General features: G+C 44.3%; 1 protein-coding gene and 1 non-coding gene across 12 annotated transcripts in view; both read left to right on the top strand.

Annotated features, from left to right (window-relative positions):
* The window catches only part of LOC148040099 (uncharacterized), a 115,892-nt gene that overhangs the window by 44,564 nt on the left and 48,223 nt on the right, over positions 1-23,105 (top strand). For 10 of the 11 annotated variants that reach the window (XM_087696609.1, XM_087696608.1, XM_087696612.1 and 7 more), the window contains exon 3: positions 17,241-17,327. The exons of the other annotated variant lie outside the window; for it this stretch is intronic. In XM_087696609.1, coding sequence (XP_087552735.1) covers positions 17,241-17,327 — 87 coding nt within the window. The remainder of the gene's footprint in view (positions 1-17,240; positions 17,328-23,105) is intronic. 11 annotated transcript variants of the gene reach the window in all.
* Positions 17,550-17,649, top strand: LOC148040100 (U6 spliceosomal RNA). The gene has a single exon (XR_015688736.1). It is a non-coding gene; the product is annotated as a U6 spliceosomal RNA (small nuclear RNA).

The raw sequence follows: 23,105 nt of genomic DNA, 5'->3' as shown, positions 1-23,105 counted from the left end.
ACAATGGAAGAGGGCACTAGCTGATCAGGTTGTGTGTAAATCTGCAAAATAGGAATGGAGCAAGTGGCTGGGTAGCCTCCTACGTGTAGATCTAGATCCTCCCAAAAGTTTGGATGTTTGCTCCTAGGACTTACATGCTTTTGTAATTTTGAGTTTTGGGGCTGTTTTGAAAGAGTTACTCATTTTAAAAGAGTTAATGAAGGTCTAACTGGTAAATCACCTTGTTGAATTGCTAATTGACGTTTTTCTAGCTCAATAGGCTCCAATGCTAGTCAAGAATTGCCAAGATAGCAGTCTATTGTGTATATGGATCTAATGGATGAAGAAGGAAGACTTGAAATTCCCTTAGCGGAAGAGCGGGGGAAGAGTCAGCCATCTAGATAGTCAGGATGTTCCTGTACTCAATCTTGGGAGATGGCCCCAATCTAGACCAAGTGTTATAGGCATGCTTGAAACTCGACCTTGGGAGATGGTTGGTTTGCCAATCAAGAATGTGAAGGCACAATTATCAAGGTGGTGGTCCACTTGACATGAAAAATAATGAACAAGCTAGTAGTGTAGTAAATGATGGTAAATGAGAAAAACACCTCAGTTGAAAGGAAAGAAAGACGGATGCCAAGATAAGGGAAAAGGTTGCCCGATCTTAGGAGAGAAGATACTATCTCTATCTTCATGGTGATGGAGGTAATATTCACCAAGGCAAGAACTGAAAAAACAAACCTTCAATTCAATTAGAACTGATGAATACTTGCGATCTTAGCCTTGAACTGAAATACAAATCCTAGCATGAAAGGGTTAGAAAAGAAACTTGCATACTAGTTCTTTCATATTGAGATGCTCAGAATATTGTGCTAAATGAAAAAATGCATTTGAGTGTGTGTAGAATGTAGTGGAAGTAAATGAAAAAGTGAGTGACTAAGTGTGTAGCGGAAGACTTAAAAAAATGTAAAAGTACACCTAAGCTTATGGTAGCCTAAAGAAAATGGAAGCTAGCCTAAGGTTTCTAGGATGTCCTCAGACTCCTAAGAAACTAGCCTAATGGAAGATAATGATCAAACCGGTCACATATGCCATAAGATACTAACTGAAGGGGAGAACCAAAATCCACTACAGTATGGTCAGCCATTGATGAGCATGAATAGTAGGGGTTGATAAATTGTGTTACCTTCCTAGGGAAGACCCCCTGTCAACCTCCTTGGATTGGCACTACCACCACCAAAAGGAGTTGAGGTTGGATTGGGAATTGGAATTGCATTCAACTTTGGTTTGTGTAAAATACCCTTAGCTGTAGATGGTGTGCTTTATACATAGCCAAGTTTCTTACAAAATGTATAAAACCTATTCTTTGTAGGCAAGTAATGCCAAAAGCGTCTTTGTTATGCCTTGACTTGACCATTCCCTTTTTCCTTCAATAAAGAAAACTGACCATCAGCATTGGAATATGGTCTGCGTTTAGGATCAATTTGAGAGGACGGAATTGGGTCTAGTTGTCTAGGTGACTCATTTTCCTCCTTGATTCCTTAAAGACTCATCAAGGACAAGAGGGGAGTGGGTGCATTTGAGCAATTGAGGAGGGTGGTATAGTGTACAGAGGGAGATTCCCTACACATCAGCACACAAAGGGGATCCTTGTGTTTGAGGAACTAGGGAGGGTGGTATAGTATGCAGGAGGGGGATTCCCCATAGAATAAGAGTGAAGGACAGAGAGTGACACACTTGTAGATATAGAGAAGATGCTTAGTACCCGGGTTTCATTCCTTGCAATAGAGCACTAGGGTGTAAAGTGTACACCTTTGAGTGTCTAATGATGGCCTAGAGCTTGAATGTGCATCAAAGAAAAAACGTGCGAAGAGTGGATAACTTGTGGTAGATCTGAAGCAGGGTTCTAGATGTCATATAGATGAACCTAAATATGAAGTCATATTGGGAGGAATGGCGGGAAATTTGAAGACAAACATGAAGCACCAAAATCACACTCAAATGAAGTAGAGGAGAAAGGATTACCTTGTGGAACATGTTTGATCAAAGAGCTTTCTTGTAATCTAGTCCTGACCTAGATCTCCATGGTGATTTATAGTTGGTTCTTGCATAATTGAAGAAGCCTTATAGAAATAATCAGACATATAAAAATGGAATGCATGAACTTGCTATTGGGACTCATTGTGAAGAATTTGAATTTTCTATTGTGTATCTAGTGGTTAGTCTTTCCTCAACCGAGTGGTGATTAGTGTTGGGAATAAAGGGCCATCGTGCCTTTTATATGTGCACGGGTGTGAACACACCCTTAGTACATTTATACTTTCATATATATCTATCTAAAACCTAAAGAGATACACACACAAAAAAGATTGTATCCAAGAACATCGTGCATCTCTGTCTCTGACTCTCACTCTCTACTCTTGCTCACATTTTGCTCTCTACTTGACATTTTCAATGCAGGACATTGTATCGTCACTCCGCATCGCTCACTTCAATTAATCTCATTAGCGGAGTGCCCCAACTGAGATGCACCTTGTGAAGGACTATGAGATGAAGAAAAGCTAGGCCTTGATGAATGATCCCTAGAAGAAAGGTTAGTAGATGGAGTGTTGTTCTCCAAATCAAGACCATAATGCCTCAATAGAGCCTCCATTCTTGGAGTAGCTTTAGAAAACATCAAAGGATCCAAAGATGGAGCAGTTTGACTCATTGTGAGTCAGCATGTGACATATAGTGTAATCAAGAACAAACCAAGCAATTCATGATAGCCTTAGGTAACTCTTTAGAAGAGTATCGACTTTGATGCCATGTAAAGATACACTATGGTTTGCAAAAGAGAACAATATGTATGACTATAATTGAAATACAAAGAACTCAAACACTAATGTAGAAACACAAAACATAACTAAGAAGATTTAGATAACTTGGATAGTTGGATGGATGAAGACGATAAGCAAATTAGGAAAAATGCAAACTCTATGTGGGCCTCCAGGATGTAGGTGATAACTGGGGCTGGCCATTGCAAAAGCTAGAGATGAAGGTGACAATAAACTTGAGTGAAATGCAAGCTAGATGAGGCACTAGGCTGATGGGTGCCAACTAAGGATCACCACGGCAACAATGGAAGGAGGTGCCCGATGTATAGAGGGCACCAATTGGTGGTAGAATTGGGGTGATCTACAAAAGAAGGAATGCAAGTAACCTAGCACACCTATATTTATAGATGAGGAACAAACCGAAAAGTGGGGTGTTTGCTTATGAGACATTGAAACACAACCAATGCATTTGAGATTTGGGCATGGTTAATGAGTGAATGAAGTCTTAATGTGTAATGTGCTTCTTTTAGGTTAACAATGGCTACCACTACAAAAAGAATCTCTCCTTTGGTAAAGAGTCCAATCCATGTCTAGAGAGTATCTATGTCAATCCTCCACTCTAGGGGTATCACTTCCTTTGATGCTTTTCGTTATGGCTTAAATCCCCATGATGCCTCGAAGTCTCAATCTTTGCATTTGAGTTGATAGTCCAAGAAAGGCAAACCACTCTCCCATTCTAGAAGCTACATGTGAAGGGAACTCCCCGAAGCTAGGCAAGTCCTTTGTCCAATGATGTGGCCTCTCTCTCAGTCCTGAGTAGCCGGCGGTCAACTTCTCTTCAATACTAGCTAAGTCAATCTGGCGAAGTCCTGTAGATACTAATCTCTATGCTTGTATAGTAGATGTAACAATTCTTATCTCCAAAAATATTTATTGGCCTTGTAGCTTGGTTGTGCTGAGATATCCAATGTATGCTAGGCTGCTATGTTTCTCTATGAGTAGGAGCATTGGTCTAATCTCCATAGCACATTAGCACTTTGCTTTGATTGTTTGGATCAATGATCCTCAAATCACCCTAGATCTCGCCTGAATGATTACATCCCAATCTACCTTAGCCCTCACGAGGCTACCGTCTTTACTTGACCGAATGAAATTGCTATGAGTCACTTTCTTGGTCAATGCATGACCTAGAGAAGGCCCAAAAAGAATTAATATATCACATGGTGGCTAGCAAAACCTAGTTTGCTACTTCCACTCTCCTTGCTAGTGATAATCTAGCTATATGCTCCAATACAATAACTTTTGCCTTATGCTTTGTAATAGGGGTGCCAATTATTGCTTTGAAGAAATATCAATGTCCACATGATAGCCTAAGTGTCTGATTGAAGTGCACATGGAGGACCCAAGTTCAATTCTCATGTGACTTCCAATCTAGCTACTAAGTGTCACAAATCCAAAATACATAGGATTTGTGCCAATTAATAAGAGCTCTTGAAGCTCTGCAAAAGATTTCCATAGGAGCTACAAAGGGCTTAAAAATGCTTCTCACCACCATCTAATTAAATAGTTGTCTTGTTTGCAAACTCTATAACTAAGAACTCCTCAAACTTTGGGATGGAAAGTTTGATGTCTCTAATGTCTATAGCTTTATCCCTTAGGAAAGAACTTGTGGCCTTTGTAATGAATAAGAAAAGAAGAGGCTTAAGGGGGCATCCTTGTTTCACCGACCATTGAACTTTAAATTTGTCACCTCTAGCCGCCTAGAACCTAGCTATGAGCTTAGGAGTAGAATGTTGTTGCACCTTGGATCCACCGCTTTGGATAACCCATCCTTAGCATGTTACCATCTAGAAACTCCCAATCAATTCTTTCATAAATCTTCTTGGATGTCTCATTTACTTATGCAATGCAAGGCCAGATATTGAGTTTGCAATTTCAGCCTTGAGTAGATATATGCTCAGCTCATGTATGTCACATTGGTGAGCCGTGAAGCGTGTTATTTGTTACTTGCAGGGGATTATGACTCTTGGATTGCTTTATGCCAAGGGGGGACTATTGCAACCACATGCTTATAGTGATTTAGATTGGACTGGTGATTTTGATCCACGTCAATCTACGAGTGGAAATTGTTTCTATCTTGGCTCATCTTGCATCTCTTGGCTTAGCAAGAAACAATCCGTTGTTGCCACATCATCTTGTGAAGTTGAATACAAGGCAGCTTTCACTACCACAGTTAAATGTGTATGGTCGAGTCGTTTGTTGACTGATCTCGATGTATCTGTACGGAGTCTACTTCTTTGTTTACTGATAGTCAGAGTGCCATTGCAGTGACATAGAACCCAATGTTTCATGCATATACGAAACACATAGAGACCCACTATCACTTTGTGAGAGAGAGGCTATATGTTGGAGATATCAACCTTGTGTATTGTTCTACCACCAGTAATGTAGCAGACATCTTCACCAAATCTCTTCCTTGTGAGATAAATTTGAAGTATTGTGCAATGCCTTAAATTTGATCTCCTCTAATCAGTGATCCTCAGTAGGACACTGGGGTACTTTTTACTCTCCTTACGAGAGGTATTTTCCCTTAGTTTTATTCTCCTTTGTTTTATGTGTTTATGTTACATAGTTTGGGCACTTATCGTGTTTTACACATTTCGGGTGTGAACACACGTTAGGCTTAAGGGTTGTACTTTGTACTTGCGCATTATACTCTTTTGATTATTGCATTGGGAGTCATGTCTATCCTCTCACACTCTCTTCATTGTCAATTGTACTCTTAGTCGAGCGATATTTGTTGCTCTCATAAGCTCTTGGAGAAGGGTCTAATAAGACCTAGTTCCTCATCTTTTTACTTTGGAGTCCTCTTAGTGCAAAAGAAGGATGGAGCTTGGTACATGTGTGTGGACTACAGGGCGCTCAACAAAATTACAATTGGAAATATGTTTCCTATTCGAAGAATTGATGATATCTTGGATAGATTGGATGGATGCAAAGTATCCAGCCCGATTGACTTGAATAGTGGCTACCATCAAATAATGATTGCTCCTCAAGATATTCATTAAATAGCATTCAGGGCAAGGTTTAGTTTTGTATAAGTGTCTTGTGCTACCATTTGGTCTCACCAACAGTCTTGTAACCTTTAATAGAATGATTGAAAGAATATTTAGAGCACATCGGAAGTTTATAGGTACTTTCTTTGATGATATTTGACTCATTCAAAAGATTAAAAAAGAGCATAAGAAACACTTGAAAAAAGTATTTCAAGAAAAACGTAAACATAAACTTTATGTGAATGGCAAAAAGAGTGAATTTTTCATAGAAGAGATTCGTTACTTGGGCATATTGTATCCAAATATGGGATTCGGATGGATCCAGAAAAGGTCACAAGGCTATTGTAGAATGGCCAAAATTGACCAGTGTTCATAAAGTTCAAAGTTTCTTGGGATTATGCTTTTACTATGAGAGATTCATTAAATGGTTTGCCATAGTAACTAGACCATTGCATGATTTGACCAAGAAAGTAGTGGCATTCTAGTGGACCAAACTAGAGAAGGAAGCTATTAAAGCTTTAAAGTTCTATATCAACAAAGGACCTGTTTTGATTATACCTAATTTGTCAACTTCTTTCTTTGTGGAATGTGATGCTTTAGGAGACTACATTGGTGCAACCTTGAACTAGGAAGGACATATAGTTGCTTATGCAAGTAAAAGGTTGCAAAATGTTGAAAAGAATACTATTATCTATGAAAAGGAGTTGATAGCCATCATTTAAGATTTAAAAGATTGGAGACACTATCTTTTAGGTGGAGAATTTTTCATCAAGTCAGACCATGACAGTCTAAGACATTTTTTTCACTAACCAAAGATTTTTGAGAAGTATATTCGATGGACCAATTATTTAGCTCAATTTAACTTCCAAATATTGCATATTCTTGGATAGCAAAACAAGATAGCTGATGCCCTATCAAGAAGACCTCAGATTCATCCAGTGTCCATGATTCATCATACAAATTTTGCTAGTATGAGGGACATCTATGCTTGTGACAAAGACTTTAAAATCTCTTAGGAGAGTTAATGACTTGGTAAAAGGGTAAACTCTAGTTATCAAAGATGGATTTCTTTTGATGGAGAATAAGTTTTGTATACTAAAGATTTCAAGCTTGAAGTAATGGAAGAATGTCATGCTACTCCTTACATGGCTCATCATGGTTTTTTGGCCACAATCAAGGCACTTGAAATGTATTTCTAATAGTTGCCTTGGTAGGTTGTATGGTATTGTTCGTAGCTTACGATTCATACTATTTTGTTTGATACATTTTTGTACAGATCTGTACGATAAAAATGCTTGCTTTTGCCACCATGTCTGACGCATTTTTGCGAGGCGTAAATGTATTCCGGCTTCGCATTGGATGCTCTGTGTTGTCCTACATGGCACTTTAGGGGGATGGGAAGCCTTGGATACTTCAGCCCGCCCTCTTTTTCCAGCTATGTACTCCTCCCAGAGCCCCCTTGGATTTCATCCAACCCTCTTTGAATATTTGACCCTTCTTGGATCCCTCTTTCCTTTCACACTCTTCTCTCATCTACAAAAGGTGCTCCTCTCCTCCATGTTTCTACACCAATTCAGAAAGCATTTGCTATTCTCATTTCCCTCTCTTGGATCTTGATTCTTGGTGGTGATTTTTGAAGGTCTCACTCTCTTCTCTTTTCTACACCCCCTCCCTCTTCAAGGATCAATCTATTAAGACTCAAGGCCCAAGCCTCTCATATGCCCTCTCTCTCACTCTTGCTCTTTCAAGTTTACCCCAACCCTCTCTCTCCTTTAACTTTCAAGAGTGAAGCATCTCACACATACTCTCTCTTTCACTCTCCCTTAGGCCTCTCTATCGGCATCGTGGCTCATGGGAAGTACGAGGTCTTCAATTTGCATGTCATCCATGTGGAGAGGGACACAATAAAGTCTTGGACTCTGACCATTGGATGTGTAAGCATTAGGAGAAGTGCTACACAAGTGGTGTGACTTGACTCCAATATTTTTCCAAGATGGGGGGGCAAGTTGCTCCATGCAAGGAAATCCCTCAAAACATCGCAAACGAGATTCTCGCGAATATGAGAGGGGGATTCATTGGAGGAGGAGGAAGTGACGTATTGGTACCAACTCCTATGCCTACTAATGAGGAAGCATTGAATGTTGACATATCTTTAACCGATGCGGGTGAGCCCTCCACCATTGGTGATGGGGGATCCATATCTACATTCAGCTTTGGCAAAAGACACAGAGTGAAGGCTCATGTGGCATTGAAGAGGCAATCCTCTCTCTCTTAAGCTCCTAGTCATGTGTGTGGATTGATTGCCTTTCTTAGATAAAGGCGATGGCTTGTAGACATTGAAATTGCACACACAGTCATTGAGTGCAATCTTGCATTCTATGTTCTAAAGCAAGAGCAATGGAAGAAGATGGTAAAAGCCATTGCCGAAGTTGGTCCATGTAAAGAATGGATCAGTGTCACATATAATGACACGAGGACGAAAAAGATTGATGAAGAGAAGGAGAGGATTGATCAATATACTCGTCTCATGTCTTTCATTATTCATAATTTTGAGTTTGATATTATAAATTATAATTGAATGTTCATGATTCGTGAACTTTGAAGTCTCTCTCCCTATCTCGATTCTCTCCATCTCCCCCAAGCTCCCTCTCTCTCTCTCTCTCTCTCTTTTTTTCTTCGTAAAAGGTAATTGTATTAATTACGAAAAAAATACAAGATTACTTGATTACAAGATACATGACGACAATCCAAGCCATCATGTGAAGAGGTGCTAAGTACTACAAGTTACAATGTCATGGCAAGGATGCGGAGGAAATTGCCATATGCCAGGGACGGAAGTCCTCCGTAGAGAGCAAATCAGAAGGATGGAGAAGAGCTAACTGCCAATACAAGAGGCCCTTAAGCCTCACAATATGCCGCTGAACATTATAGGCGGAGTCAAACAGAAAAGCATTCCGAATGGTCCAGTTATGCCAACAGCCCCAGTATTGAAGAAAGTGATACATGAGCTTCATATGTGGCTGTGCGGGAGTAGGGTATTTGGGCTGGCCAAAAACCCAATCAAAGGGGCGCAGGGTGATACCAACCACCCCTTGCCAAACGGCCGACAAAAATAACCAGACTTTCTTAGCTACGGGGCAAGAAATAAATCGGTGGTGGGTGGATTCCATAGTAATGGTGCAAAAGAAATAGGTGCCATTGGAGATTCGTCGCTTGGAAAGAGCCGAAGCAAGCGGAAGACCCCCAATCATCACTCTCCAAAGAAAGACTTTGTATTTAAAGGGTTTCTTGTTCAACCAGCCCTCCATCACAGTTGCCCTCCACCATGACCGGGATTTACACAATCCCCATAAAGCATTCGCTTTAGTAACTAGCCATTGATGATCTTTAATCAGAAGATGATACACTTGGTTAGCAGAAGCTTTGCTCAAATGCAGCCGGCCTTGTAGGTCCCAATCCTGCCAGGGATGATCCGAAGCAAGAGTAGGAAAGGGTTGTCTGCTCTGGAGCACCGTCAAAAGCTGTTCCCATAAAGGCCTATATCCACGAGGGATCCTGAAAAGCCTCCTAGCAGTACGAAACGATATAAGCACATTGCGACTGGCAAGGGTGGCATCCGCAACTGAAGACAAGTCCAAACGTGCCATCCGGTTGAATTGTGGTCTAAGCTCATGTTTACCTTCCTAGGAAAGTAAACGCGAGACTGCCAGTAATTCCAATTGAAAAGAGTTAGTAGCCAAGCGATCCTCCGTTGGATGCCACCGAGCCTTTTGAAGGACGTGTTTCCAGGAACACACCAAAGGAGTAAGCAGCGATGAAGAAGAACTGGAGAACCGCAAATCAGCATTAAGAACATGCCACCAAGAACTCCGGAGTTGGGTATTGCCATGCCGAAGCCCATGGCCCTCAAGGAAATAACGGGCGATAGCGACCCACGGATGATGATCCGAGCACATGGCGCGGAAAAGAGACAAACGAAGTGCCTGCATGTGAGTTTGGGCATCTAAAATAGCTCCGCCACCCATGCATTTGGGGGTGCACGCATGCGACCAAGAGATCCAGAAAATACCTGCATGCAATGAGTCCTTCCTCCTTAGCATGAAGCGAATAGACTGAGTAAGAGCATTCAGAGTCGTAGGAGTCCAGGGCAACAATGGCAAGAAATATGTGAGCATTGGCAACATAATTATCTGGGCTACTTTAAGGCGAACATGAAAGGGCCAGGCTTGAGACTTCCAATACATAAACTTGGCCACCATTTTCTGAGAAATCCACTGCAGAAGCTGCTTTGGGGGAACATCAACACCCAAAGGGTATCCAAGATGCCTGACAATGGAACCACGAGGAACAACCAGACCCTGCCTGTCCAAGGACTGCAAATCCGACTCCGTGCAGCTTAGAATGGCTGATTTGAGCGCATTGATACGAAGGCTTGACGCCTGACCAAAGAGACCCCAAACATCCAATGCTTTTCGAAGGTTATCCTTGTCCGCACGCAAAATCATAAAGGTATCATCCGCCAGGGATTGGCTAATGAAGTGCTGTCCTGTAGGAAGCGACAGTCTGGCCAACTGAGAAGAGGCGGCCATATGTGATAACATGAAAAGAACTGAATGTGTCGCAAGGGCAAAGAATAAAGGGCTCAAAGGGCACCCCTGTCTGACAGAACGGGCAAGGACAAATGGCTCAGTAACACCTCTGTTCAGCATGACTCGCGAAGACGCCGCAACACTAATGGTGTAGATCAGACGAGACATCCGAGCACCAAAGCCCATAGCAGACATAAGGTCAGCAACGAAAGACCAGTCCAGATAGTCAAAAGCCTTTTCCAGGTCCAGTTGAATCAATACTACCTCCTGATTAGAATGCCGGGCATAATCAATGGCCAATTGGGCATTCAAAACATTGTGTAGAATATTTCGGCCCTTAATGAAACCATACTGGAGAGGATGCACAAGGGCAGGGAGATGCTTATGGAGCCGATTCGCCATTACTTTGGAAAAGATTTTGTACATTGAACCCATCAAAGAAATTGGGCGCCACTGTGTCAACTTAGATGGCGAAGGAACTTTTGGAAGCAGTTTAATAAGTCCTTGTTTCCATGAGGGAGGCATGATCCCCGTTTCCCACACCTGCTGAAACAAAGCCTGCAATGGTTTCGCCAGTTGGGTAGCGAAAGCTTCAAAGAACTCATTGGTGAGACCATCCCAACCCGGACTTTTATCTTTGGGCAAGTGTAACAAGACGTCCATAACCTCTGCTTCACCAATATCTGACTCCAGAGTAGCTTGCACGTCCTGTGGAAGCTGATTGCGGACCAGGTCATAAAAAACCGAACGGGCCTGAGTAATTTGGGCTGAAGGTGGAGAAGCGGAACCGAGAAGGTCACGGAAATAATTCCTGCACATATGCACAATAGTCTGTGGATCTAGGATAAGGTAGCCTTGTGCATCCTCGAGTCTGGTCATATTCTCTCGAGCAGGAGAGGCATGGAGAGCTCGAAAGAACTTATGGGTCTGACATGCACTATCTTGCAAAGTCTCTGTCAGATGTTGCAATTTGGCCTGCTGATATGATTTTAACTGGAATTCTTTAATAAGATCGGCCACCCGCATGGCCAGTGCAAGCAGAAATGCATCATCCGGAGTGTCCACCAGCAGGGAGCGAACCAAAACCAGCAGGTCCTCCGCTGCCTGTCGACGGCGCCGACAAAGAGAGGCATGATAGATCCCATATTGCCGAGCAACCCGCTGCACATTAGAGAGCAATCTTTCAAATGACGCAGTGCCCTGAGAGGAAAAGTCCAAGAAGAATCTGTCAAGCAATTGCTGCATATAGCCCTGAAAAATTGCATGCTTTAAGTAGGACGAGTTGAAACGCAAAGGGAGTCTCTCCAGAAATTGCTTGAAAGGTGCAATGGGTTGTGCAAGCAACTCGAACTACAGAGGGAAATGGTCCGACAAGGCATATTGCTGCAACACTTTTATTTCGAGCATCTCAGGCAGAAAATCATCATTCTGCATGATATATATACGGTCCAACCGCGACCATGTTGTTGCATACTGGGCCGAATGGACAGTAAAGCCTGGAGAAGACGGGTGTAGCCAGGACCAGAGATCTTGCTTAAGAACAGCAAGAGCCAACTCTTGCCACATACGACTTTCCGGCGCATCCATGACCGAGTGCTCCGATGTAGACTGGGAAGAATCAACACACATATTGAAATCCCCCATGAAGAAGCCCCGTCTGCCAAGTGACAAGGAAGTCTGCAAAGTCTGCCAAAGCTCCCGGCGAGATAACGAATCATTCGGAGCATAGAGGCCAAGTAACCATAAGATTTCCCCTTCGAATAAAATTTCAACCACCAAAAAGCGGCCATGAACATCATTTTTAATAAGAACAGGCTGATATTTGGCATGTACAATCATGAGCACCCGAATAATGCATGGCCTGTGTTCCTGCATAGAACAAACGAAAGCCATGGCAATCCACAACTTTACCGGCGTCACTATGACTCTTGTGCTCAACAGCGCACAGGACATCCCACTGATTCTCATACAATGCAGTCCACATGGCATGTTGCTTGTGTCGAGAACAAATTCCTCGCACATTCCACGTGGCTATTTTCATGTGTATACAAAACACAATCAGATACGAGGCACAGCTTGCCTCGATTTGACTTTGTCGGCGAGAATGTCCAGGACTCCCTCATCCAAGAAATCCGCCAACACTGCAAAAGAGTTCTGAGGACCAGATTTGGAAGTAGACGGCATATCTGCTTGCTTGGGGTTGGAACGTGGGTAACGACGGTCCCACGAGGTAATGACGTTGCCTCTGGTATCAAAAGCCAGCTGTGCAGGTGGACCCTTTAGACGATCCGAATACATTTTCTTGGCGGGCTGAGGACGGGGAGCTGAGGAAACCATAGCAGGAGCAGAGCGCTCGGAAGACAACATTTCCTTCCTACGCATGGAATCTTGTGAGGTAGTAGGCACAGTACTCTCGATGCCAGCACCAATCCTGTTGCCTTTTTTGGCACGTACTTCAACCCAATCAGTGGCACGGGAATCCAGACCCGAAACCTGTTGTTTACCTTTGGCCAGAACTTGGGGCGGGTGGATAGTTTCCAGCGACGGATTATCACACACCATATCTTCCATGGGCAGAGCAACATGACCCGCATCTGAAACGTGTTGTTGCTCTGGGCATTCAGCCATAAAGTGCCCCAACTGTCCACAGGAAAAGCAATGGCCTGCAAAATTGCCCCATTTCAAATGAAAGTGTAACGGATGCATGCCAGAGCAATTGAGGCGTAACCAAGCAGGCCGTTCCCTTGCAGTATCCCATAACATGCACAAGCGGTTGCGATTCACAGCCCTGAGACTGGGAGGGACCAGAACCGTGCCCACAGCGGCCATAGCATCCTTCAATAGCGGCCAATAAACAGCCGAACAATTTTCCACTTCTACCCACACAGGGCATTCACGTTGCAGGAGGTGCTGAAAATCTGCCATCGGGCGCCATGGAACCACATGAACCAACCGACGATCAAAAAACAAAGGCAGTTTAGACAGAAGAGCAGCACGGTGCGTCTCAGTTTTCAAGAGGACCTCAAAAAAACCTTGGGACCCAACAAAAATCTCTTCAACACATTCCCCTTGTAGCAGACTCTGCAGCCATTGGCGAATACGGGAAAGCAGCGGGATGCGACCAGTGAAGAAGAGTATCACAGCGCGATCATAAAATACTGAAAAGGAGCGTAGGACAGTTTTTGGGTCGACGGTAGCTTCCAGAACATCGTCTGGTGCAGAGTCAGAGAAGGCTTCGTGATTATGTTGAACATATTCGCCAAGCAGAGTGTTGGCAAATTCCAGTAGATGCTCCTAGTCCACCTCCTGAGAGTCCACAGAATCCGAAGCAACCTGCGCATAGGAACGATCCTGAGTAACACCTATCTCTTCCGAGGTATGCTTGGTACGTTTACCCGCAGGCTGGATGTCAAGACCCGGGGGCAATTCTTCAGTGCACGGAACCATATCCTCCGGTTCCTCAGCATCAGAATCCGGGCCAAGTGCTGCCACCGTTTGGTCTATGAAATCCAGATCCAAACTAGCCATCGTGTATGACGAGCTGATCTCGAAGGAGGACTGACGCACAGGGCAGATCACTATCGACTGAGTTAGAAATCTGCACCCCTGTAAGCTGGTTTCACATATGGGGGAGGACGACCCTCAGGACGTCACACGGACAGGTTGCAGGCGTTAAAAGTCTGGGGCGACCACCACGGTGGCTGACTGGTGAGGGCAGCGTCTCTCTCTCTCTCTCTCTCGCTCTCTCTCTCTCGCTCTCTCAGGCAAAACAGGACATGCACTGGAGAAGCGGCTTCAGTCGTAGCCTGTCCCAATATCGCGAGCGACAGGGCACAACCCTGACAGTGCACGTGCAAGAGGGCGAACCACAGGGGGGGCAGAGGACAGCAGGGCTGGACAGGCGACGAACCAAGGCAGGGGAGGCGACGTTCAACGGGGCCCAGGGCCAACGGCAGGACGGGAGAGGCAGCAGTGGCGCAGGGCAGGAATCGGGCGTGGGCAGAAACCCTGACGCACAGGGCGGACGGGCGCAAACCAGGCGCAGAGGCCGCAGGGTAAGCGGGCGACAGCGAAACGGGTCCGACAACTGACGAGCAGGTGCCCCACGGGCCAGACGGGCGCAGGAAGAAGCGGAGGGCGAAACGGCGAAGCGTGATGGGCAGGGCCGACAGGTCAGACGACCGTCGTCAGGGCGGCATGAGCAGGCGGCGCCATTACGATCCCTCTCCCCGCCATCGCGATTCCTCTCTCTCTCTCTCTCTCTCTCTCTCGATTCTTGAAAGGTGAATCTTTCAAGGTTCAACTCTCTCTTTGTCTCTCTAAGTATTGTAATTTGTGGTTGTAGGTGTATTCCTCAAATGTGGTGCGAGTTGGTAGCAACAATGCATCGAATTGCCAGTGCATGGGCCATTTGCTTGAGGCAGAGTTCTCCACGATTGTGCGTACTTCATGTGTAAGTTATTGTTTGGACTTGCTTATGGAGGATATTGGGAAGCTCAAGTGGGTGAAAAGGGTGGTCCACAAAGCTGCATAAGTTGTCACATTCTTCACGGTAGAGGTGAAGGTACTTATTGGCGGGTAAGTGGAATAAGATGGATAAGGAGGCGGTGGATGGGAAAAAGTAGAATGTGGAGGTGGGTAGGTAGAAATAGGCTGAAAATGTCCAATGTGTATCGAATCTCGATTGATGCGGAGGCACTGGAACATGTTGCTTCCATAATGTACCAATGGAGGTGGAGTCATTGGGATATGTAAGCCCTGTCCAATGGTTGGCTAGGACACATCAAAATTACTAGGAGGCCCGCTAGGTAATGCGATGGAGACAAATTGTGGTACCAACTGATCCAAACTCGGTGATGGCTGGGTGGCATTCCTAAGCCGTGAAAAACCTAAAAGTGCATGGATGGAAGGATGGACCTCCATCAGGGAGACCACCTAGCTAGGGAGAAAATGAGGTCCTAAAGGGCATGCCTAAGGGTGAAGGATCCCCTGGTGTGATGTGTGAGGACATGAAAAGTGTACTTAATGGAGGCTGAAAGGAAGGTATAGCGAAAAAAATGGGTGGGATGGATGGGAGACTAAATGGATTTGTCATTTGTATAGTAGTGGAAAATGAATTAGGTTTCTTTTGTCCACTAAATGCAAATGATGAAAAAATGATTTACTAAATTTTAATTGACCATGAGATGTAAAAGCTAAAGGAAAAGATGAAGGAGCACTCACCAAAGCTTCTTGCAACTTTTGCTTACCTTTTCTTGACTTCAAATGGAAAAATCTATCCTCTTTGGGGCTTATGAACCCATACTTGATATGTAGAGTTTCTTTATCTTGAGCATCACCAATATCTTATGGAAAAGAGAAAGTAACTTCAAAAGATTGAGAAGTATTGGTATGTGTACCTGACATAGGAGTGAATGAAGGTGGAGAAGTATATGGAAAAGATGGAAGAGGTAGAGATGGAGATGATTGTGATAGAGAGGAAAATGTTTTGTACTCCATGCTAGTTTCCGCGTCAAAGCGACTAGTTCTTCATGGAGCTTTTGACCTCCTTGCAAAATCGTTAGACTGGTTCATTGTATCTAAAAGGGAAAACTCAAATTTACCTTCCATATGTTGTTGTGCCCGATATAGGAGGATGGGATCATTTTCGGCTCATGAGATCTCGTATGGTCTATGGACTCCATGGTAGTCCGAAGACTCTCTGGCCAAGTCAGAAGGAGCAAGCTATGAAGCCCACTTTGTGACATGTCTCGATGTGCTAGGCTCGGGAGTATCATGATGATGTGGTGAAGATGTGTTCAAAGTCATCTTTCCCTCTTGTTGTTTTTGCTCCTTGTGAAGGGCTTTTAGATCAAAGACTGAGGTTTCATGGAAGAGAACCTTACTTTGATACCATGTGAAGAAATATCTTAACATAGAAACATAAATGAAATCATATGACAAAGAGTAAACTCAATAGAACATAGTTAGGCTTTAGGGTAACTTTGAGACAATGAACACAACGAAGATTTGAATGAATGAATGATAATGTTGGGTACCATCAGTTGAGATGTCCTCCATGAACGGGGTATGGGCACCTAAGCTAGAGGGCATGAAACCTGCAAAAATGAGATTGGGTTGAATGGAGGGCAGCCTACCTATTTATACAAAGTTTTGGGACCTTGTACCACACACCGTTTTAAATCCTCTCGAACACACCATTTTAATGTTTTCATTAATTAAGCATTTTTGGGGCTGTTTAAGAGGCTAATTCAACATGTAATGCTTATTTTAGCTCAATATATGTTTCTGGGTCAATGTGGTAGTCAGATATTGCATCTCAATCAATATCACATTTCAAGTGGGTCGTGGTTGGAAGTCAGCACTTAGAAGACTTGTGTCGTGTTAGATGTTAGACTCATGTTAGATGCACCTTTTTTGCTCTTAATATGGGTTCCACAAGCTGCTCGTCCAAAAAGGAGGCCATTAGTGTCTGCTTATGCTGTCTAAGATGAAACTTAGGTGCCAGTAGTGTGGTTCATTTTAAGGCCCTATTACATGGTAAAGGTCATTCACATTAGTATGGCATATGTAGTTGATGATGATACTTTGTTCTTTTTCACCAGGTTTCAAGAATGATGGCTTTAAGATAAATTAGGAGTACACAAATTAATTTATTTCTATATAGAACGGAAAGAGATCAATGTCATACATGTACAATTGTCAAAGGGTGGATTTATGTCAATATGCATTTTTGAAATCTTGAATTTCTGGGTTAGAAATAAAATCTTAATGCTTATATTAAGATTTACTTGTTGAAGGTGGCAAATAATGGGGGAGTAGAGGCATTACTAGTTGATACAGCTGGTCAAGTATTCAGCGACAAATATAGAAGTAGAGTTGCACAGGTATCCATCTTGCATCATTTCAATTAGACTTACTTTTATACAGAACTTGACCTATATGTAGTCTGCTTAACAATTCTCCAAGAACTTTATATATACATATTGTCATGAGCTTGTAGGATTGCTAAAACTCATAGTTATTTTAGTGCAAAGTTTGTTTGATGACCATTTGGTGCACACACACACACACACACACACACACACACACACACACACACACACAGAGTCTTCGGAGACATCTAATAAAATTGGAACCATACAGAGAAGATTAGCATGGCCCCTGTGCAAGGATGACACACACAAACGAGAAATAGTTCAAAAGAGAGAGAGAGAGAGAGAGAGAGAGAGAGAGAGAGAGAGAGAGAGAGAGAGAGAGAGAGAGAGAGAAAATGGAGACCAATTTTTGTTATGGGTTCCTTGTATAAATCTTCTCCAAAATTATTGCGAATAGATTGCAAAAAGTATTCCCACAGTTGGTTCATCCACGGCAATATGGTTTCATTAAGGGACGAAATATATTGCATAACATTTTGAACGTTCAATCGGGGATAGATTATGCCAAAGCCTCAAGCTAGGAGGTTGTTATGCTTCAACTTGATCTTGAAAAGGCATTTGCTTAAAAGGTGCAATGGGTTGTGCAAGTATCTCAAGCTGTAGAGGGAAATGGTCCGACAAGGCATATTGCTGCAACACTTTCATTTCCAACATCTCAGGAAGAAAATCATCATTCTGCATGATCTACATGCGGTCCAACCGTGACCATGTAGTTGCATACTACGCAGAATGGAAAGTAAACCCTGTAGAAGAAGGGTGTAGCCAAGATCAGAGTTCTTGCTTAAGTACAGCAAGAGCAAAAGCATTCCACACACGACTTTCCGGAGCGTCCATCACCGAATGTTCCGATGTGGATTGTGAAGAATCAACACACATATTAAAATTCCCCATAAAAAAACCCCGTTTGCCAAGTGACAAGGAGGTTTGCAAAGTATTTCAAAGTTCCCGGTAGGATAACGGGTCATTCGGAGCATAGAGGCCTAGCAACCATAAGATCTCTCCTTCAAATAAAACTTCAATCACCACAAAACGGCCATGTACATCATTTTTAATAAGAACAGGCTGATATTTCTCATGTACAATCATAAGCACACAAGAATAATGCATGGCATGTGTCCCTGCGTAAAACAAGCGAAAACCATGACAATCCACAACTTTTCCTGCTTCACCGTGACTCTTGTGCTCAACAACACACAAGATATCCCACTGATTCTCATGCAATACAATCCACATGGCATGTTTCTTATGGCAAGAACAAATGTCTCGTACATTTCACGTGGCTATCTTCATGTGTATTCAAAAGAAAATTAGGAACGAGACACAACTTGCCTCGATTTAACATTTTCTGCTAGAATGTCAAGGACTCCCTCATCCAAAAAATCAGCTAACATGGTAAAAGAGTTCTAACGGCCGACTTTAGAGGTAGACGGAATATCCACTGTCTTGGGGGTGGAGCGGGGATAATGACGATCCCATGGGGTAATCACATTACCTCTAGTATCAAAAGCCAACTTAGTAGGTGGGCCCTTTGGACCGTCCGAGTATACTTTCCTAGTAGACTGATTACGAGGTGCAAAAGAAACAATAGGATGAGTAGGATGCTCTGAAGACAACATCTCTTTCCGGCGCATATAAGTGCGCATGGAATCTTGTGAAGCATTAGGCCCAGTATCCGCTAGGCCAGCATCAAACCTTTTGCACGTACATCCACCCGGTCATTGCCACGGGAATCCAAACCCGAAACTTGTTGTTTACCTTTATCCAAAACTTTAGGTGGTTGGGTGGCATCTTGCGACGGAGCATCACACACCATATCTTCCATGGGCAGCGCAACATGCTCAACATCTGAAGTCTGTTGCTTCTCTGGGCATTTGGCCATAAAATGCCCCAATTTTCCACACGAAAAGCAATGTCTTGCAAAGTTGCCCCATTTCAAACGAAAGTGCAAAGGATGCATGCCAGAGCAACTAAGACGTAACCAAGCAGGCCTTTTCCTAGCAGTGTCCCATAACATAACGAACGGTTACGATTCATGGCCCTTAGGCTTGGGGGGACTAGAACAGTGCCCACAACGGCCATGGCATCCTTTAATAGTGGGCAATAGACAGCCGGACAATTTTCCACTTCAACCCACACAGGGCAGTCACGTTGAAGCAGGCGCTGAAAATCTGCCATTGGGTGCCATGGCACAACATGGACCAAACGGCGATCAGAGAACAATGGCAGTTTGGACAGGAGATTAGCACGGTGCTTCTCAGATTTCAACATCATCTCATAGAAGCCTCGGGGCCCAACAAAAGTCTCCTCAACACACCCCCCTTGTAGTAGATTGTGCAGCCACTGCCAAATATGGGTAAGCATTGGGATCTTGCTAGTGAAGAAGAGTATAACAGCACGGTCATAAAACACTGAAAATGAGCGCAAGACATTTTTCGGGTCCACCGTGGCTTCCAGCACATCTTCAGTTCCAGAGTCAGAAAAAGTTTCATGATTATGTTGGACATAATCGCCAAGTAGAGTGTTGGCAAATTCTAGCAAATGCTCCTAGTCAACATCCTGAGAATCCACAGAATCAGAGGCAACCTGAGCTTAAGAACATTCCTGATGATCCATTGTCGCTTCCGAAGTATGCTTGATATGTTTGCCCGCAGGCTGGAAATCAGGACCAGGGGGCATCTCCTTTGTGTGAGGAACCATATCCTCTGGTTCCTCTGTATCAGAATCCGGACCAAGGGCTGCCACCGTTTGGTCGATAAAAGCCATATCCAGACCAACCATGTTGAATCACCACTTGTGCAGGTCAGATGCAGAGCCAGGAGCTCATGGGTGGTAGAAACGAACGCAGACCGCTCTCCCTCCCCCCTCTCTCTCTCTCTCTCTCTCTCTCTCTCTCTCTGTGTGCAAAGGCAGGGCTGCTCGGTCTCCGTGTGCCGGACTAGATTGCAGGTGCGAGGCATGAACGCAGGTAGCAGAATCTAGGGGCGCAGGTTCGAATGGTTGATGCTGACTCTCGCTGGGACGAAGAAGAGATCTATGTGCCCTGTGAAAAACCGTCACAGACGAGTTGTTACCTGGGGCGAGCGGACAGGCGGCTGATAGGCGATGGTGGGCAGGTCCGACGGGCAGGTCTAATGGCGGGCAGGACCGACGGGCACCGACGGCGACGAAGACCCGCAGGTCAGACGGCCAACGGCGGGCAGGTCCGACGGGCAACGATGGCGACGAAGACCCGCAGGTCAGACGACCAACGGCAGGGCGGAGCGCTTAGGCGGCGACATCTCTCCCTCTGTCTCTCTCTCACTCTCTTCTCCCTTGTTGCACAAGTCTCTCTCTCCCTCTCTCTCTCTCTCTCTCTTTCATAATGGGTAATTGTATTAATTACAAAAAACAATATAGGAAAACAAGATTACAGAGTACATCGAGGCCACTCTATCTACGAGGAGGGTCCATCTGCAAGGTGGGAAGTAGAGTTTGGGTACTTGCAATCCCAAGGTGTGATTATTCGGCTAGTAGCATCAAAAGCCAGCTGAGCTAGAGAATCGCAAGCATGTTGCTGTGGTTGCTGCATTTTGGAGGGTTGTGGATCCTTGGGGGTAGTGGGGAGTCAAACGATAGGGGCCTTAAAAGACTCATCTTGGCAACATGAGTAAGTGCAAAGGGGGTCTTGAGATGGGAAAGGATTAGGAGACACCGGGGGCATTGGGGCCTCCTTTGCTTTGCCTTTATTCCATCGAGCTCCTGTCTATCCTTGTGTCTCCAAGGCAAACGGAGGAGCCGGTTGCTTGGCCACCATAGACTGGTTAGGTGAAGCAATCTGCTGCTCAAGAGAACAAGGGGGTGCACTTTGCTCTTTATTTGTGGGCTGGTCTACCATAGTACTTTTGTGGTCTGGGATTTTTGTTGCAAAGTGACCTAATTGACCGTAAGAGAAGCAGTAGCCAACAAAAGTACCCACTTGAGCCGCAACCAAAGAGGCCTGATACCATTGCAATTGAGGTGCAATCAGTTAGGCTTCTTTCTGGCTTTGTCCCATAGCATGCACAGACGATTCCTATTGGCTGCATTCAGAGTGAGGGGCACCAGTACATGACCCACTGCAGCCGTAGCATCCTTAGGAAGGGCCTAGTGGACTGCGTGGCAATGTCCAACTTCCACCCATATTGGACATGCCTACTTGAGCAAACATTGAAAGTCTCCCATGGGACGCCACGTGCACTAACCTTTTCTCAAAGAAAAACGGCTACTGGGCGAGAAGAAATTCTCGTGCAGAAGGGGGACAGAGCACAACCTCATAGAAGCCACATGGACGAGCAAAAATTTCCTCCACATGATGAGCCTGAAGAAGAGATGCCAGTCACTGACGGATCCAAGCGAGGACAAGTATTCGGCAGGTAAAGAAAAGAATGATGCCTCCTCATGGAAAGTAGAAAAAACACTGAAGAACCTCCTGGGTATTCACTTGAGTATCCAAAATCTCCTTTGCCGGCAAGTAGGGATTGCTCTATGATTGTGCTCAACATACTCTTCCAACAGGGAGTTGGCAAACTCAAGCAATTGCTCCCAATTCAGTTCTTGTGAATCCTGCAATGGTGAAGCCACTTGGGCATAGGAATGTTGTGGAGAATCAGCGGGTCAAGAGCCCAAGGGACAACAGGAAATTGATCATGGAGATGCTTGTTGCGTTTGATTGATGATTGATCCTTAGGAGAGATCAGAGCCATGTGGTCCATGTAGACACCATCTCTTCTTCCACTTCAGCTTCTTGCTGGTCCATGTTGAGATCCAAAACATCAAGGGGCTGATCCATCAGAGCCATCTTCGAACCTTGCATCCAGATGCAGGAGCTGTCAACAACACAGTGTGTGTTTGAGGTTGGTTCATGCCGGCTGGTCTTGCACAGAGAGGCATCAAGGAGGAGATAGTATAGGGGTAGTATTTGGTCTAACCTCCTAGCTTTGCTAGATGTACTGGTCGTGGCACTAGCAAATCTCCCTCATCAATCTTTGGTGTAACCTCTATGTTTGGTATCCTTGCTTCCTTGGTTGGCATGCTACTTTGATCTCCTCGGCTCTCTTGATTGTCACCCCTCTTTGTGCCGGTATTGTGTGTGTGGTCACTATGTGGAAGAAGTCATTGAATTGTGATTGCCTTCTCTCCCTTTGTGGAGCTTCTGAATTGCAACCAATAACTAACCTAGGCAATGCTGGTATGATAACTCCATGACTGATTTGAGAGAATCATCCTCCCTAAAGAGTGTGGGGTATTTAGTCTGGACCATACTATAGGCTCTACATGTGCATACGTAGTGCTCCTCACTCTCCATCTCCTCCCAACATAGTCTATAGATTCACTTGGCTTGGGGAATATGAACTGCTATCCTTGTCTTGATCTTGAGCTGGTGAGATGAAACCCTGAGCTAGCCAATAGCTACATGCATCTCATGTGGCATTTAGACATCTAAGTATCGAGGTCTCACAATAAAACCATCTGCTATGGTCTTCATGAGGTGGTCTCTATAGTAAGACATCTTTGTGGGAAGGGGCTTCCTAGGTAAGATTCATGTGTGTTGTATGTGGAGCTAATAGAGTTCCTGTCTCATGATCAAGTTCCTCTTTGTGTGGGAGAGTTGTATAGAGGGGGAGTTAGGGTTGTATGGAAGAGGGGGAGGAGCCACTACACGACATGTGCATACCATGAGGTCTCATGTTTTGCTTGGACTAGTTGCTG

Source organism: Lygodium microphyllum, chromosome 2 (genome assembly GCF_053477565.2).
Source record: "Lygodium microphyllum isolate KBCC chromosome 2, Lygodium_microphyllum_v1.1.10, whole genome shotgun sequence".
NCBI classification, from domain to species: Eukaryota; Viridiplantae; Streptophyta; class Polypodiopsida; order Schizaeales; family Lygodiaceae; genus Lygodium; species Lygodium microphyllum.
This window is presented reverse-complemented; position numbering and strand designations above follow the sequence as displayed.